Source organism: Petaurus breviceps, unplaced genomic scaffold (assembly GCF_028583685.1).
Source record: "Petaurus breviceps papuanus isolate PSGF00001 unplaced genomic scaffold, PetGlider_PUasm1.0 37, whole genome shotgun sequence".
NCBI classification, from domain to species: Eukaryota; Metazoa; Chordata; class Mammalia; order Diprotodontia; family Petauridae; genus Petaurus; species Petaurus breviceps.
The window spans coordinates 11,708,297-11,725,546 of record NW_027186296.1 but is presented as its reverse complement, the minus strand read 5'-3'; the positions used below and the strand labels follow the sequence as shown (position 1 = coordinate 11,725,546).

At 49.6% G+C, this 17,250-nt stretch overlaps 2 protein-coding genes across 9 annotated transcripts in view; one reads left to right on the top strand and one right to left on the bottom strand.

Moving 5' to 3' along the window:
- Positions 1–8,085, top strand: part of AP1G2 (adaptor related protein complex 1 subunit gamma 2) — an 8,612-nt gene extending 527 nt beyond the window's left edge. For 4 of the 6 annotated variants that reach the window (XM_069097876.1, XM_069097877.1, XM_069097875.1 and 1 more), the window contains exons 2-22: positions 58–281; positions 1,456–1,580; positions 1,755–1,896; positions 2,056–2,152; positions 2,434–2,510; positions 2,622–2,717; positions 3,090–3,170; positions 3,245–3,343; positions 3,567–3,622; positions 3,845–3,958; positions 4,134–4,274; positions 4,382–4,436; positions 4,557–4,679; positions 5,548–5,637; positions 5,737–5,864; positions 6,100–6,204; positions 6,735–6,858; positions 6,943–7,078; positions 7,258–7,421; positions 7,599–7,697; positions 7,783–8,085. In XM_069097876.1, the coding sequence (XP_068953977.1) occupies positions 78–281; positions 1,456–1,580; positions 1,755–1,896; positions 2,056–2,152; positions 2,434–2,510; positions 2,622–2,717; positions 3,090–3,170; positions 3,245–3,343; positions 3,567–3,622; positions 3,845–3,958; positions 4,134–4,274; positions 4,382–4,436; positions 4,557–4,679; positions 5,548–5,637; positions 5,737–5,864; positions 6,100–6,204; positions 6,735–6,858; positions 6,943–7,078; positions 7,258–7,421; positions 7,599–7,697; positions 7,783–7,884 (2,358 nt within the window). In that variant the 5' untranslated portion in view covers positions 58–77 and the 3' untranslated portion in view covers positions 7,885–8,085. Of the gene's footprint in view, positions 1–57; positions 282–1,435; positions 1,581–1,754; positions 1,897–2,055; positions 2,153–2,433; positions 2,511–2,621; positions 2,718–3,089; positions 3,171–3,244; positions 3,344–3,566; positions 3,623–3,844; positions 3,959–4,133; positions 4,275–4,381; positions 4,437–4,556; positions 4,680–5,547; positions 5,638–5,736; positions 5,865–6,099; positions 6,205–6,734; positions 6,859–6,942; positions 7,079–7,257; positions 7,422–7,598; positions 7,698–7,782 lie in introns of those variants that run through there. The other 2 variants (XM_069097879.1, XM_069097880.1) reach the window with 2 other exon arrangements.
- A 697-nt stretch (positions 8,086–8,782) lies between these two features.
- THTPA (thiamine triphosphatase) lies at positions 8,783–13,218 on the bottom strand. Of its 3 annotated transcripts, none has more exons than XM_069097882.1 (3): positions 12,925–13,218; positions 11,361–11,912; positions 8,783–8,936 (listed from the first exon to the last, which is right to left on the bottom strand). In XM_069097882.1, the coding sequence occupies exons 2-3, from the start codon at positions 11,905–11,907 to the stop codon at positions 8,800–8,802; spliced, it is 684 nt and encodes a 227-aa protein (XP_068953983.1). In that variant the 5' UTR covers positions 11,908–11,912; positions 12,925–13,218; the 3' UTR covers positions 8,783–8,799. The 3 variants fall into 3 exon arrangements, with proteins under 3 accessions (XP_068953983.1, XP_068953984.1, XP_068953982.1); XM_069097883.1 differs by having other exon boundaries at positions 11,291–11,954; positions 12,925–13,212; XM_069097881.1 differs by having other exon boundaries at positions 11,361–11,954; positions 12,925–13,210.
- Between the last annotated feature and the right edge of the window lie 4,032 nt (positions 13,219–17,250).

The window sequence follows — 17,250 nt, the reverse complement described above, 5'->3', positions numbered from 1 at the left end:
GGGGCGTGGGCTACCCCAAAGCCCGCCCGCCATTGCTGAGCTCCCGCGGGCCTGCAGCCCTGCCCCGCCCTGCGAAGATGGTGCTGCCCTCCCTGAAGCTGCAAGAGCTGATCCAGGAGATCCGCGGGGCCAAGACTCAGGCCCAGGAACGGGAGGTCATCCAGAAAGAGTGCGCCCACATCCGTGCCGCCTTCCGCGAGGGCGATGTCCACCAGCGCCACCGCCAGCTCGCCAAGCTCCTCTACGTCCACATGCTGGGCTATCCCGCCCACTTTGGACAGGTACCCGACCGGGCACCGCTCCCCTAGCAGGAGCCGTCCACACCTCCAACTCTCCCAGGGACTTCTCCCTACACCAGGCTCACACCCTGACCAGAAGCATAGCCAGTGCAGTCAGGTGACCCCTCCTCCTGTCCTCTGCTGCTTTAGACCCCAAGATTTCCCAAACTCCTCACTACACACACAGGCTCACATCCTGATCCGAAGCCTAGCCATTGTAGCCTAGTGACCCCCTCATCTGATGTAAATCAGTAAGACAGTGTGCTACCAGTTTATCTTTCACATTACTAGGCTCTATATACAATTCTACAGCCTAACATAATTACAACTGAAACCATTGATTAAAAAACTATTAGTGCTAAACTGTGGCTGCTATATTAGACCAAATGAAGGCAGTTTAACTTTACCTTCAGAATCATATTTCCTACCAATCTTTAAGCTAGTTAGTTTAAAAAGAAAAAAAACAAGCTATTTGTGGAAAGAAAAATAAATTTAAAAGCCCCCTCCAAAATCCCCAGTAATTTGGAGGGCTCAACTCCGGCTGTCTCTGGCTGCCCAGACCCCAAGATTTCCCAGGAACTCCTTTTTACCCACGGCTTCACCATAGGCAGGCTGGCACAGCCACACCAACCAGGATTAACCCTCAACTCAAATCTTCCCAGGGACTCCCTCCTTTCCTGCCCCCATACACACAGGTTCTCGGGAGGGACAGGTTGTTTCAGCTAAGACCCATCCCTAAGAGTTCTATTTTTCTTAATTGATTCAACTAACATTAATTTGAGCACTTGAAATGAGATCACAGCCTATCTCCTGGAGGATCTCAAGAACCTCCTCCTTTCACATATATAAACACACACTAGTAAAATGTCTCTCAGTCTTCTATGTATAACATACATACATAGTATCATACATACATCATACAGGCAAAGTAAATTAGATGGTTTTTAAAGGCCTCTTCCAGACCTAGATCCTAGAACCTAAAAGTGAAACTCACATTGAAAGTAAGGGAATCATTTCCATTTCCTGCCCCAGTTTGGCACTACTACACTTTCTCTATATTGAAGTCACCCCCAAAGGGTTCATTTGGATGTTAGGGAGGGAAATGGGGAAAGGTTTCAGTATCTCTGGTCCCTCTCACTCTTCCTTCTGGTCTTCAGCCTCTCCTGTCTCCCTATAGATGGAGTGCCTGAAGCTGATTGCATCACCCCGATTCACAGACAAAAGGGTGGGCTACCTGGGGGCAATGCTGCTGCTGGATGAGAGGCAGGATGCCCACCTGCTCATAACCAACAGCATTAAAAAGTGAGGAGGTTGGGGGAAACAAAATATACTGGGGAGTTTGGAGGAATCTCAAAACCTAGACAGGGGAGGTGGGCCCTAAAAGACAGATGTGAGATATTTAACAAACCTGCTTCATGCTGTGGGAGGGAAGAATTCAGTTCCTAGGACACTCCCCAATCTTGGTAACCCCTGCAGTGACCTGAGCCAAGGGACCCAGCCAGTGCAGGGATTGGCACTATGTACCCTAAGCACCATGGGCTCAGCAGAGATGTGCCGAGACCTGGCCAATGAAGTGGAGAGGCTGCTGCTGAGGCCCAGTCCTTACGTTAGAAAAAAGGTAAGTAGGGATGGAAGGACCTCTGATGCATTTACCTTCAAGAAATTCTTCCTTGGAACTCTATTCCTTCCTGCTCCAAAATCTGGGCTTGATATTGCTGTGCCCTTACAATGGCTTCTTCTGGCCCATGTGTCCCTCTCCTCTCCCCCATTCCCCCAGGCAGTGCTGGCAGCAGTGCACATGATCCGGAAGGTCCCTGAGCTCTCTGACATCTTTCTTCCACCCTGTACCCAGCTGCTGCATGAACGCCACCATGGTAAGAACTCCCTAGCTCAGGGAGCTCCTTTCATCCTGTTAACAGGATCATCTGAACCTGCCACCTTTCCTTCCTACACTGTTCTTGTCTTCTTTTTCAACTCTGGATATGGGTCATAGAAGAGCAATTTGTGTGACATGGCCCAGGGTACAGAAGTGAAAGGTGAGGGTCGTCATTCCCTGAGTGAAACAGATTAGCAGAATGGGTGTGGAATAGGATTTCCTCAGACCCCATTTGACTTAATTTCCTTCCTCCCCCTCTCTCCTTCTCCTTGAAACCAGGTATCCTGATGGGAACAATCACACTGATCACAGAGCTATGTGAGAGAAACCCTAATGCCCTCACACATTTCCGAGAGGTGGGTCAAGAAAGAATCAGGAAACTTAAAAGGGAGAAAAGAGCATGGGGGTTTGACTAGGGGGATACAGGATTCTTGTGTCCCTATATGAAACTCTGTTCTCATCCCCAGGTGGTACCCCAGCTGGTGAAGATCCTTCGGACTCTGGTGATGTCAGGCTATTCAGCAGAGCATAGTGTGGCTGGGGTCAGTGACCCTTTCCTGCAGGTTTGGACCTGACCCTGGCATCCATAATCCCTCCCCTCTGTCCTTACTGTGTCTGGAGACAAGAAAGAAAACCTAGCTGTAACTACTACTCTTAAGAGTGTAGTTCTGGCCGTATTGTGAGCCTCAATCCATCCTGGCTCCCTAAAATTCCAATGGCCAGCAATTCTAGGACCTTGCAAGTAGATTAGGTTTACTTTAAAAAGGTGACAGGTCCCATCTTGTCTTCCCAGAGTCTTTCTGACCCTTGAAGGAGAAAGTGACTGTGTACCTCATTGTATTCTCTTCAGTGCTAAATTCGACTTAATCCTTTTGACTTGCCACCCTGTAGCCCCCTTTTACTCACCCTATATCCTCTGATTCCTCTGTGGCAAGGTTCAGATATTGAGACTACTTAGGATCCTGGGCAGAAACCATGAGGAGAGCAGTGAGGCCATGAATGACATGCTGGCCCAGGTCAGTCTGGTGGGAGTTGGCATAGATGGGAACCTGGGTTAGGGATGATGCTGATTTCAAATTCACCCACTCAGGTGGCCACCAACACAGACACAAGCCGGAATGCTGGCAACGCAGTCTTGTACGAGACAGTACTCACCATCGTGGACATCCGTTCTGCCTCTGGCCTTCGGGTACTGTCTGGTATTCATCTCTTGCTATTGTCATACCTGCTGCTGCTTCTACTCCCCACCCCTCGCCTTCTGGAGATACTGCCCTCCAGAAGTCACTTTGGCTTTATTCTGGTCCCTAGTGATACTCACCTTCACCTACTTGCACTCTCCAGTATCCCCATGCCATGTATCCCCATGTCTCAGGCAGTAGCATCACCCTCTCCCTCACTCCCCCGTGCCCCAGGTTCTTGCTGTCAACATCCTTGGCCGCTTCCTGCTCAACAATGACAAGAACATCAGGTAATAAACACCTGATCACCTCAGGCTGTCTAACTAATGCCTGGTCCTCTACCCATTTCTCAGCTTCCCGTCAGGGTCATGCAGCCCATTAGTCCCTACCCCTCAACACTGTGCCCCTGTTCCAAAGAGATGGGTTTGGGGATGGTGCCTATGGAAGCGACTGATGGGAGTCATTTCCAGGAAAGTATGATGGTTGTTCCCTCCTACCCCCTTACCCCTCAGGTATGTGGCCTTGACCTCACTGCTTCGACTGGTACAGTCAGATCATAGCGCTGTGCAGAGGCATCGGCCCACCGTGGTAGAGTGTCTAAGGGAGCCTGATGCCTCCCTTAGTCGGTGAGTGGAGCTTGGGAAAGGAGGATTAGGCAGAGTTGAATCTTGTGACCAAGGGAGAGGTTGTGTCTGGGGAGATTGGAATGAAGCTAGGAAAAGGAGATGGAGGCTAGTAATAGAAGCAGGAATTAGGGAGCTCTGATTTGTTTGTTTAAGCATTCCCTGTTTATTCTGCTAGACGGGCACTAGAACTGAGCTTGGCTTTGGTGAATAGTTCTAACATTCGGTCCATGACCCAGGAGCTGCAGGGTTTCCTGGAATCCTGCCCTGTGGATCTTCGGGCAGACTGTGCATCAGGAATCCTGCTGGCTGCAGAAAGGTGAGAAGTGCTCAAGTCATGGAGGATGCAGGAGAAGGCTCCCTCCAATACTCCTCTCCTTGGGTAGACAATGCAGAAAATAACCCTGTTCTATTCTTTGCCCCTAGGTTCGCCCCAACAAAGCGTTGGCATATAGATACCATAATGCAAGTGCTGACCACGGTGAGAACATTGGACTGGACAGGGGGGAGGAAAGGGTTGGGGGTAAGAGGTAAACTCAAAGGAAAACTTCAGGTACTGGGCTAACTCACTGACTTGTCTTCCCCCCTTTGCCCTCTGCAGGCAGGTGCCTATGTGAGAGATGATGCAGTAGCCAACTTAACTCAGCTGATTGGAGGAGCAGAGGAGCTTCATGCTTACTCTGTGCACCGGCTCTACAGTGCCCTGGCTGCAGACATTTCCCAAGTAATACCACCACTCCCCTTTCCTCACCCTGGCCCCTTCCCTAAGACTACCCAGTTATTTCCTTGGTCCATTCATTGAGCATGCATTCCCTTGCCCCATCTTCTATCCATACCCTCAGTGGGTGAATGAATAAATAATGAAAAAGGCTTTATTAAGTGCTTTCCAAGCACTGGAAATACAAACAGAAAATCCAGAAAGCCCTAGCTCTGAAGGAGCTCACCATCTAATAGGGAAAGATAATGCATACAGAGAGGGGTCATCAGCAAGCAACTAGAAAGCCTAAAGTTTTACAGGGTGCTGTAGTAAAGGCAGATGGCAAGGCCCAACCGACTCCCTAAATATCTTTGTCCCCTCAAGGAGCAGAATGTAAAGCTTGAAGGGAGGGGGTCTTAGAGATAATTTTCTAGATGAGGAAAGGGAAGGCCAAAGGTTAAATGATTTTCCCCAGAGCCCATGATCTGAACCTGTCTTTTGACTCTAGTCCACTGCTTTTCCACCACGCCTCTGCTAAACCCCTCCAGCAACTTTATCCTTACCCACCTCCTCAAGAGAAGCTGCACTTACCCTCCTGAGCAGACAGGACACTACCCTCCTATGTCCCAAGGCCCTCTATTCATTTAGACATTGCAGCTCTCCCTCTTGACCACTAGAGGCCAGTGGGAGTTCAGGGGAAAGGCCTGCTACTCCAATGTGCCAGAACTTATGACCAGCTCTTAAGGCCCTAATTACCATTTGCTCTAAGTCCCCTCCTTTCACTTTCCCTGCTCAAAAGGTCCCTGAGTCCCAGAGTATCAACCATAGGGCCAAGGGCTAAGGCCCAGGAGAGGGAGAAGAACCCAGATAGTGACCCTGTCCTCTTTCCATGCAGCAACCCCTGGTACAAGTAGCTGCCTGGTGCATTGGGGAATATGGGGACCTTCTGCTGTCTGGGAGTTATGAGGAGACTGAGCCCCTGCAGGTGAGGCTGACAGAGAGACTAAGGAAAGTGAGAAGTGCTCATTCACTGGGGTAAAGGACAAGAGCCTCCTTTTGTTGATATCTGTTCTCTTTAATTTAGGTTCAAGGAGAGGAAGTGCTAACGCTACTAGAAAAGGTGTTGCAGTCCCACCTGTCCTTGCCAGCTACCCGAGGTTATGCCCTCACCGCCCTGATGAAACTCAGCACTAGGCTCCAAGGAGATAACAAGTGAGAAAGGGACCTCCAGCATTCCTCCAGGGCTTCACTGTGTCCAGCCCTACTTCATGCCTCCCTTTCCTTGAAGTTGATTGACATAACATCCTCAGACTCCCTTAGGCAGCCTTTCCCTCCCCTCTCACTTGTGAAGCAGAAGGACAAGGGCAGGGTGGGTGATGACTAGACTTCTAGCCACACTAACTCCTGCCCCATCCGTCTTCTCCACACTGCCAACCATATGATCCAGCCGCATCCGACAAGTGGTATCCATTTATGGAAGCTGCCTGGATATAGAGCTGCAACAGAGGGCTGTGGAGTACAATGCTCTGTTCCGGAAGTATGACCATATGAGGTGCGACAGTCTGACCCCAGAATACCTCCTGCCCTGCTCCCAACATCCCCAACAGCAATGAAAGTGCCTTCTCAGCACCCAGAGTCCTTGCCAATGCCTCTTGTACCCCACTCAACAAATCAGGGTTTTCTTGGCCCCCCCAGACCATAGTTCTTTGAATGCAAAAACAGCACTGATACCCCCAGAGTAAAACAAGCATTCTCACTGTTTATCCAGCAGCCATGACTGTTTTCACTGAGCTGCTCTCAACTACTCTCTCAACTGGTTCCCCTTATGTACCATTAGTACAAAAGAATGGTGTTAGCTGGGGCGGCTAGGTGGTGCAGTGAATAGAGCACCAGCCCTGGGGTCAGGAAGACCTGAGTTCAAAATCTAACCTCAGACACTTAACACTTACTAGCCATGTGACCTTGGACAAGTCACTTAACCCCAATTGCCCTGCCTTCCCCCCCCCAAAAAAAAAAAAAAAGGAATGATGTTAGTCAGGGACAGTCCTGGGAGCCAGGATGCCTGGGTTTTGTTCCCTTCAGATCAGCAATCTTGGAGAAGATGCCCCTTGTGGAGCATGGTGGACCCCAAGATGATGAGCCAGGAGAAGGCAAAGAAGAGCCTTGGAGTCCAAACAGAGAGGTCCAGTCCCCTAGAGAACCCCCGGTGAGGAGACGGGAAGTACTAGAGCAGGAGAATTGTAGCCTGTTCCCCCATCCCATACTGATCCTTTTCTCTGGTCTCCCCCAGACCTCCAATCTTTTAGACCTCTTGGATCTCCTGGATAGTGCCAGTGGGGATGCCCAGCCATCTTCTACTTTAGATCTAACCACAGAAGGTTCCTTATTACACCTATTGGATTTTCCTTCCAATACTCCCTCCCTAGGTAAGTTACTGGCACAAGGGCGATATTGACATGACATGGAGGTGCAGTCCTACGCAGCTTGTAGCAGGGTTTATCTCTCTGGAGCTTCTACAACTTTGTCTCCCTCTCTTCTACTTCTCTACTTTGCGTGGCCATTCCAGACGCCTAAGATTGAGCTCTTCTCTATAACCCTACTGTAGCACCCATCCCAGGTCTAAAGGTGTTTGACCGAGAAGGACTACAGATGAATATGTCTTTTGTTCGTCCCCCTGAGACACCTGCCCTGCTTTTGATCACTGCAACTTCTAGCAACACCTCCAAGAGTGATGTCACCCACTTTGTGTGTCAGGCTGCTGTGCCCAAGGTTAATACCAGACCAAGTTTTAGTAGGAGAATTAAGAGCTTATAGGAAAAGGGAAAGGAGTAGAGCTGGGGGAAAAGTGGTGTGTGGGGAGACAGGCACAACTGCTTGCCTGTACAGGGGCCTGCTGAAACTGAAAAGTCTACCTTACCTTGCTTTCTCCCCCAACCCCTTGGCCAGAGTTTCCAGCTGCAGCTGCAGATACCCAGCGGGGACACAGTTCCAGCTCAGGGAGGCCCTCCCATTACACAGGTCCTCAGAGTCCTCAATCCCAACAAGGTGAGAGCCTGGAACCCTTATGGTTAAGGAGAATTAGGGGAACAAAAAGAACCAGTTACTGTCCCTTTTGTTTTCTTCTTCCTAGGCCCCTTTGCGTATGAGACTGCGACTCACGTACAACCACTTCGGACAGTCAGTGCAGGAGATCTTTGAGGTTAAGGACTTCCCTCCAGACACATGGCAGTGATGGGACGTGCTTCCTTAGCCTGAGCAGCAAGAAGTCCCAGCCTCTCCAAAGAGCCTGTGGGGTTTGAAGTCACTGTTCCCAAGGGTTACCAGTAGGTGGCACTCTGCCTCCATTATTCTCTACTGCAGAGACAGACTGGGGTATGGGGGGCTCTGATCTCCCCCTGGCAATGAAGGATTACAATAAACTTGGGGGAAGAAAGCCATGTCTGAGTCTGTTCTGGGGATGGAACCCCTTGGAAACAACAGAGAGCAAGTAATGGAGCCTTTCAAGAACAAGGTTTCTACCTTGAGCCTTGGGGAACAGTCTATAAACAGAGAATTTTCTTTGTCCCCCACTACCAGGCAAAAATTTATCTCAAAAACTCACACAAGACCCAATCTACCATCATGGGTCAGAGGAGGACACAACTACCAGTGACATCAGAATATTGGTTTTTCTGGCAGAGTCTCCTACCTCTTTCCCCTCCCAACGCTCTCCCCACCCCAGCTGGGGAAATCCCTACTGCTTGCCCTCATCTCTAACTCAGCTGTAAGGCGGTTAGGAGCCGCTGGCAGAATCAATGGCATCGACCAAGGGGGGGCCGGCGAGGGATTTTCCTGTGCTTAACTACTGATCACGGCTAAGTGGAAATCCTATAAACACGAGCGGAAATCAATGGAGGCTGCTTAGCGGCTGGGGGAGAGGGGCAGCCCACAGATTGCATCTGACGGATGAAGGAAAGGAGGTGAGCAGGGAGGAGGTAGTGGGGCAGGTGAGAGAGAGCAAAGGAAGTGGAGCTGGCAGAAGGATTGAGAGGGAGAGAGCAGGAAGAAGGCTAGGGAATTTTAAGGATGGGTCTTATTAGGCCTAACATTCTTTACCCATGCCTCAGCCCCAAACAAATGACACCTACTCATCCCATGTTGTAGCTGTTTAATTCTCTATGGCTGCAGCCCCCTGCTGTTCATTCTTCCCTGTGGTCACTTCTAATAGGCGCTGGTAGTCCTGAGGCCTGAATCGCTTCAGGTATACAATCAGCTTGCCAGGTGTTTGTTCGTGCTGTGAAACACCTATAAGCAAAAAGGTGGAGATAGGTAAGGAAGGTCCTATAGCCACTTAGGAAACCATGAGAAATCAAACAGTTCTCAGCCTGTTCCATTTTCTAAACCACACAGTCAGCATGCCCTGAAGCGATTTTCTAGACAGCATAAGCCCCTGAGCTCTAACCTCAACCTTCTACCTCCCTTGCCTTAATAAGTGCTCCGTGACACACATAAAATAGCCCCCTTCAACTCCTGGGGCTTTGGAGTCAGGTTAACACAGGCTATTCTGGAGTGCAGTTCTTGCCCCAGCTGCCAGAGGCAGGCAAAAATATGTGAAGGTAAATATAATCTTTCTGCTATCCAATGGGAGATGGGAAAGGCCTTATAGCAACTGGCTCATTTCCATTATTGCCTCCATCTCCTGATAAAGATTAAGGCCCTTCTAGAGAAGGCCAGAGCTCATTTGCTTGGTAATGAAGCAGGGCCACAAATACACACAGATGTAAACCAAGGAATGAAGAAGGATAGCCCACCAGAAAGGCAGAGCTATAAATATGGAGAGGGATAGCCATAACTCCATACCTGCCTGGAACAGGCTCACACCACATACAGTAAGGAAGACTTATGGTACTATTAGACACAAACGCAGAACAGAGGCTACGTATGCTTCTTTGTATCCCCCATAGTTATACATATGGCTCATATATGTTAAAATGAATGAAAGGAAGAGGATGCCAAGTATGGTTTCTAGAATGGTGTAGGACATAGTAGGCTATATAACTTGTAATCCCCTAGAAATGGACAGAGATTTTTGTGTAGAAAAACAGCCTAAGTTAAATAAGAAAGGGAGGGAGGAATCCATGCCAAAAGGTGTACTGACATAATAAAGACCCTCTAATGCCTTCTTACCAACCCTCTTCCCAAGAGGGATGGGGGGGAGAACACCCTAATTCTTTTTTTTTTTTAAGCAATCAGGGTTAAGTAACTTGCTCAAGGTTACACAGCCAGTTATTTCTGGGTGTGGTGCTAAGTATCTGAGCCCAGATTTGATCCCCAGGTCATCCCGACTCTGGGGCCGGTACTCTTACTCGATGAGGCACCTGGCTGCCCCGGCATCCTAATTCTTTATCACAAATATAACATGCCCAGGTCTCCCTCACAGCTACAAAGACAATAAAAGTGATAAGATAGTTTAGTGTTTACCAAGTTAGTCTGGCCACAGAACTCTTGGATTTAAAATATATTCACAGAACCAGAGACATGAGAGATCACCTGATCCCAACCTCCTTCATTTTACAGATAAAGTAACAGGCCCAGAAGGAAGAAGTGATATGGTCAAGGTCTCTGCAGAAGTAAAGTGGAGTCTGAACCCAGGTGTTCCACCTTTGGAATGCTCTTCCCACCACATCACACCACTTTCCTTAAGGGATCCAGATATTCTTTCTAAGCTGTGGCCATTTCTGCTACACTGTGCCTGAGTGAAAAGGCACACTGGCCTGGGCATTATCTGGCTCTATATCCATATGACCTTGAGTAACTCTACCCCTCTGGGTCTCATTTTCTTGTCTAAAGTAAAGGAGATGGCCTAGATCCAAAGTCTTAAACTAATTTTGCCACAGAACTCTGGGGCTTGAAATGGCACTTTTAGCATTGAACTACCCCCAAGAACAAAGAAAAAAACTGATGAAATTGTAGAGCAAAATAAGCCAATTTTCATACCCAGAATATAAGCATACTATACATACTTATTTAAGGGTGGATATTACTAGCATGGACATTACCAAGAAAATGGGGGCAACTAGGTGGCGAAGTGAATAGAGCACCAGCCCTGGTGTCAGGGTTCAAATCTGGCCTCAGACACTTAACACAAAAACTAGCCTTGTGACCTGGGGCAAGTCACTTAACCCCAATTGCCCTCCAAAAAGCAAAAAAAAAAAAATACTCATGTCACATGGAATACCAGGATTCTGTGAAATATAACTTGGGAAATGATGATAATGAAATTGGCATTGAATAAAAAGAAAGTACCCAGAAGCAGACGCAGCAACTGGATAGATAATAATGATGGCCATGTACTTGGGAATGGAGAAGTGGGATTAAAGAACAGAAATGAATGAGGTTGGGAAATTTAAGGTGGAGTCAAACTGTGGCAGGATGGGGGCTGGATACAGTCAGGGAGGGATACATATAGATGACATGTATAAAATGCATGAGACTGAAGGAAAGCTGAAAATTCCAAGAAATGAGATGAAATACAGACCCAGCCAAAGCTACTAATAAATGGAGAGGGCAAGGATTAGATAAACCTGTTTTAGACAGGACAGGAATTTGGATACAAATTTTACCCTGTTACAGAAGTGGTACCTGAGCACCAGCCCCACCTGGTTGCCTAACAGATCAGTCCAAGCGTGGTGGAGGATAAAAGGGAAACAAAGTTGACTGCCCCCTCACCAAGCAAGGAGCTGAGACTGTGGATCTTCTCCAAGGCTTTTGGTACCTCAGCCTCTTCTCGAACTAGGGCTTCCACTTCACCTACTGCATAGCCAAAGTCCGCTGTATCCAGGTCTACGGTAAGCGGCTCTTCTTCATCACCAGCTCCAGAGAGTGCCAGCTTCCAGACACTTCGCTCTGTCACAAAACTGGCTACTTCCTGCAGCTTCAGCCGCCCCAGCATCTCTGATACACTCTCAGCGCCCATCCCTGCAGTCCCCAACCTCTCACATAACTGGGCTGCTATGGCAGCCTCTGCTGTGAGCTCTACGTACTTAGTGTGGGAGCCTGTGTTGCCTCCTGCTCCAGGACACTTGAGCTCCCATCCACTCCCTTCACGATGCCGAAGCCAGTGATCAGCCTTCATAAGAGTAAGCTCCGGAGTGTCGTAGTAGCTATCACGAAAAGAAATCTGGCTCTCCTGAGTGCCACCCAGTTCCTTCAACCGATCCTCAATTCCTGGTCTTGGGACAAATTTTTGTTCCACCTCAATCCAAGGATGTGTCATGCTGCCTGTAGCCAATCAGTCAATTAAACTGATTTAGCTTCTACTGTCTGTAAGGGAGAGAGGTAAAGAGGCAGCACTGTATGGTTCAGTGCTGAACTGGGAGGTAGGAAAACCTGAATTCATATCCTGGCTTTGATCCTAGCTTTGTGACCACAGAACATGGGCTTATCACTTAAACCTCAGGTGTGTCTCTAAGACTATGGGTAGAAAGGGGTCCCACACCAACAAAATCACAGCTTCTTATTATGTATTTAGGCACCCAGCAATCCTCCCCTCTTCCAACCTCAATCTCAGGAAGAACCAGTGTTTAAAGCACTTTCCACACTTATAAAAGTAAATTCCTCAAGCTAAAGTACAAAGTTGGGGAATAGATCACCGGCCCTGGAGTCAGGAGGACCTGAGTTCAAATGTGACCTCAGATACTTAACACTAGCCGTGTGACCTTGGTTGGGCAAGTCATTGAACCCTAATTGCCCTGCCTTCCCCGCTCCAAAAAAAATAAATAAATAAAAAGTAAAGTACAAAGCTGTTTCTCAAGCAAAATGATGAAAACCCTTGATGACAGGGGTTCTGTATCCGTGTGCCCTAGCAGTTTCTAGCACACAGCAGGCTAATAAGTGTTTTATAAGTCAAAATTAAATCCTTTTTGCCAGGTAGTAATTCACATTTATATGGTGCTTTAAAGAACCAAAAAACACATTCCTCACAATTCTGTGTTCTAACTAGGTGAAATATTATTATCCCCATTTTACAGATGAGAAAACAGGTTCAAAGGAAACCAGATTCGACAGGGTTGGGAAGCCTCTCCTGGCACCAGCCCCACCCCTCTCCCCGGGACTCCGTCGGGAGAAAGATTTATATTTCGTCACTCCCCAGGTCTCCCCCGGCCACCTTCCCCGGGACTCAGCCCGCCCCACAGGCCCAGAGGGGGGCAGGACAGAACTTCCCCGCGATGCATGACGGGAGCCAACCACCACCCCACCCTCCCGCCTCCCGGGCCTCGAGCCCCGGCCTCACCCTCGCGCCTCCGGCCCTGGACCCGGCACCAGCGGCCATATTAGTTCCTGTCTGGGACGGTGTAGACTGCAGGCCGGGTCTGGTAGGCCTGCGGGTTTGTAAAGGGGCCCGAGTCCCTGACTGTGGGCCGAAGGAATTAGGTCAAAGCTCCCGCACTCTACCCCTCTTCCCCACTCGGGTCCCCGGGCGGGCTGGGGTCACTGGGCCTCAGGCGGAGCCAGGGAGCAGTTGAGCCGGGAGCATTGTGGGAGATGTAGTTCGGCAGAGACGCTCCCTCTGCCCTTCTTCCCCCTCTTCCCCCCCACCTCGCCTACACTATCCCACCTCCCTGTCGCCATGGTGACGGGAAAGCTGCTATTAGGGCCAGTGGGGCTCCGACTTAATACTGGGCTGGGCGGCTAGTGGTGGGAGAGAGGGAAGGAGGACTAGGCTTGGGAAGAGATGGGGGGGGGGGAGATGTTTAGGAAAGAGGGGAGGCTAGGTCCTAACTCCCACAGACAACCTCACAGACCCTCCGGCTAAGAAATGTAGGCAGAGCTGCTCCCTTCTCCACCCCCCCCAAATCCCTCCCAGGCACTGCTCTGGGCATGACTGAGTTTTGGAGAATAAAAGACCTCTCCCCGCACCCACAGATTTCTGATTGCAAGTGGATTTGAAATTAAAGGGCATAATCATCAGCATCATAATAACTTGCAATTCTATAGTGCTTTAAGGATGTCAAAAATGGTTTATGTATGTTCTTTTTCATTTGATCCTCACACCACCTCTGAACTTGGTAGTACCAGTGTTATTATCCCCTTTTTACAGATGAGGAAACTGAGACCCAGGTTAAATGAGTCACCCAAGGTTACACAGTTACCTAACGGTAAAGTGACTTGAATGCAGGTCTTCTGATTCCAAAAAGTATGGTTTGTTTTGGTTTGAGCAGAGATTAGAGGAAATGCTAGTCTAGGGTCAGATGGTGTGGCCTGGTTAAAATAATGGAGAGGCAGCATGACCTAATTGGACATGGTGTCCCAAAAATCTTAGTGCAGTTTTGAGCTTTAATGTTTCTGACCTACTGGGATGGTGGGTGGGATGGCACCTTATTGAGGAAATGTGGTTTTTCCAGCCTACTTGTATTTGTCTCAGCTTCAGGAAAATGGGCTTCCAAAGGGTCTGAACAGTGGGAAGTGTCTGGGATTCAGAGGAGCCAGTCTTTGCCTCCTTAGTTCTTGCTTTATTTCCAGGCCAGCACAAATGGCCAGCTAGGGAGTACTGTAAGAAGACTGAGTTGCAAAGTCATATCAATTGAGCAGGTGCACCTCTCACCCTTCTCCAGCCTATTTTTTATCTGCACCTTCCTTGACAGACATTGTGGTTCTTAAGCATTGAGGGGAAAACAAGATATTCTAACTCAAGCCATAGAACTAACCCAAAACTCCTGTTATTAGATCTGCTTCCTCTTCAGTTGCTTTTGGCCTGCAAAGAGGATATAATGTTTTCCCTATGTTTGAATATCACTCCACATAGTCATGACCTCATGAACTTTTGTGTTTTCTATTGAGGGGAACAGAGGACCTAGGAATCCATATAGACAATTCAGGCTAATGGTGAGATAGAAAGAATCAATTCTTATCTCTGTGTTCAAGTGACTGAAGAGGAGCATGAGAGAAGGGTCATTGAGGCATTTATATCCTAAAAAGCAGGCGTTGGTCAGACTGGGATAAGAAAGGCAGTTGTGTTATGAATGCTGTATTTAGCGTTTTAGCCATATAATTTGGGAGCAAATCACTCAACCTTTGAATTGTGGTTCCCTCATCTGTCAAATGGGACTAATACCCACTTTTAGGGCTATTTGGTGAAAAAATGAGTGCATGTATGTAAAGTGCTGTATAATGTTACCAATATTGTTATAATTATAGCCAGTTATAAGACTGCAGGATGGAGGGAGGGGGAAGGGAAAGACAGGCCCCAAGCAGCTCTGGGGACGTAAAAGAAAGCAGAAGCTGATAAGATATTTATGGTTTCTGTAGGCAAGAGAAGAAGAGGAACAGAGAGAGTAAGGAATCTGCACCCCTAAGGTACTTGACTTGGGACTGGCCTCTGGATATGGGGGAGACTGTGATCGCACGGGAATAGGGTACAGGGCTGGGGGAGCAGAGCGACAGCAGAAGCAGCACCATAAGGAAGCCCTCCCCCCAGTTTGCAGATGTTTCCACCGCCAGCCCCCAGCGCCGGGTACTACAGTGACGTCCCTGCTCGGGGTGGGGGCGATTCGAACTACATCTCCCATCATGCCGCGGCAAGAGGACGGCTGCACCTGCTCAGTGGGGCAACCCCAGGCGCCTGGGTATTGATTATTCCATTGTGTTGGGACGCCACGGTTCTAGCCAGTGAATGAGGCGGAGGAGTGAGGGAGTGGAGGAGGAGGAGGAGGAGGAGGAGGAGGGCGAGGAGGAGGAGGAGGAGGAGGGCGAGGAGGAGGAGGAGGAGGCAGGGAGCGAGTGCCCAGGGTGAATCAATGGAAACCCCCACACGAAGCCGGGAAAACACTTCAGCCGCAGCCAAATAGCATTGATTATTTTGTTTCCCTTCCCTCACCGCCGTGCGTTTATTTATTTGTTTGTTTGTTATTTATTTATTTTCCCCCTTTCTGCCCCCGGCGCCCCGGAGCGAGCCCTGGAGGGAGGGAGGAGGAGGAGGAGGGAAAAAAAAAAAGAGGACTCAACATCGGAGAAGTCTCTTGCCAGAGCCGCCCCCTCCCTCTCCCCCTCCCCGCCTCGCGCTCTCAGCGGCCGCGATTCGACTGCCGTCTCTGCTTCCAGCTGAGGTGTAAGTGCATCGATTTCCGATGCTGCCGGGGTTTTTTTCCCTCTCGCTCTTGTGCTCGCTCGCTCGCGCTCTCGCTCGCTCTCTTCTTTCCTCCCCTGCTCCCTGGCAGCGCGAGACAGAAGGGAGAGAGGCGCGCGGAGACCGACCGACGGCCGGCCAGCCGGGAGCAAAGGGACGGGGAGGACGGGGAGCGAGCGGGCGAGCCCGCCCTCGTGGGGAGAGCTGGGGAAGCGGGCGGCGGCGGGAGAGAGGGACGGAGGGCTGGGAGAGGGGGCACAGCTGGAGAGAGGGAGGAGGTCATGAAAGCAGAGACTGGCGGGGAGGTGGGGAGACTGGGCTCGGAGCAGACCCCCAGAGGAATGAATGCCCGCCAGCCCATTAGCCTCCAAACGACGGCCTAGCTGGGGGCCGGGGGCGCGAGCTGTCAGGGGGGCATCTCCGACGTGGGCACCGGGCCGGCGGCGGGGGCAGCGCGGGGAGGAGGGGCGGCCGGGCTGCCGCAGGACAGTGGGGTCGGGCTGCCTTGGTTTCCGGATCTGAAGTTGGATAGATAGATAGATTCGGGAGGGTTCTGGAGATGAGGGGAGGCAGCGGCATGGTCAAGGTGAGGGAGGTCTGTCCAGTGACTTCCCATCTTCCATTTGTCTCCGCTTTTATGTGCTCTTATTTTCTCCGTATTTGTCCTTGTTTCTGTGCCCCTGCAACTGCATTTTCCTTTTTCTCTGTGTCCGTGTGTGTGTGTGTGTGTGTGTGTACCCTTATAGATTTCCGTGCCTGTTCACCTTGTAGCCCACCTCTCACCTCTTTATCCCTCAGTCTGTCCCTGTCTCTTTTAACCCTGTATATAAATGATGTCCTGGTCAGGCTGTGTCCCTCCTTTGCTGTCTCTTGTCACTCCTTTGCCAGGTCTGATTGTTCCTGCCCTCCTAGGTCTGTGTGTTGCTGTCCCTGAAAATGTGTGACCCGATTCACTCGGTCCCATTCTCCACTCCTATCACTGGAACTTGGTCAACCATGGATATGATAACTTGATTTTGGAATGGAATTGGGGGACTGGGAAGAAAGGGGACAGAGGAAGCAGTGTACATAGCAGGTGCTCCCTGTTGCCAGTGTGCCCACCCTTAACGGTATTTGCCTAGATGTCTCCTCTACCACCTCCACAGCCTTCACAGGGCAGGAGTGGAAGAGGGCACAGGAAGAAAAGTCTTCTACTTTATTGTGTTGTTGGCTTTCACCTTTTCATGTGTTGCTTTCCCTTCTCAACACCCTATCTCCTATTCTCATTTGTCATCATTTTGCCCTTTCCACCCCCCTCTAAACTTCACTTTTCCCTTCTCCCCACTTGAATCACTTTCTATTCCTTTACTTTTATTTCATTCCCTTTTTCCAACTAATTCTCCCTTCTTGGTTATCCTTCTCTCATCCTTATTCTCCACCTTTGTTTCTATCAACCTACTTTCTTTTCCCACCCATTCTCCCTCGTTCCTCATTCCTTTCCTCTCTCATCTCTGA

Coding starts and splice junctions, on each gene's coding strand:
- THTPA (XM_069097882.1), bottom strand. CDS start 11,907: ATGACACATCCTTGGATTGAGGTGGAACAAAAATTTGTCCCAAGACCA. Junction 8,937..11,360: donor CAGTCTCAGCTCCTTGCTTG/GTGAGGGGGCAG, acceptor TTTTGCTTATAG/GTGTTTCACAGCACGAACAA.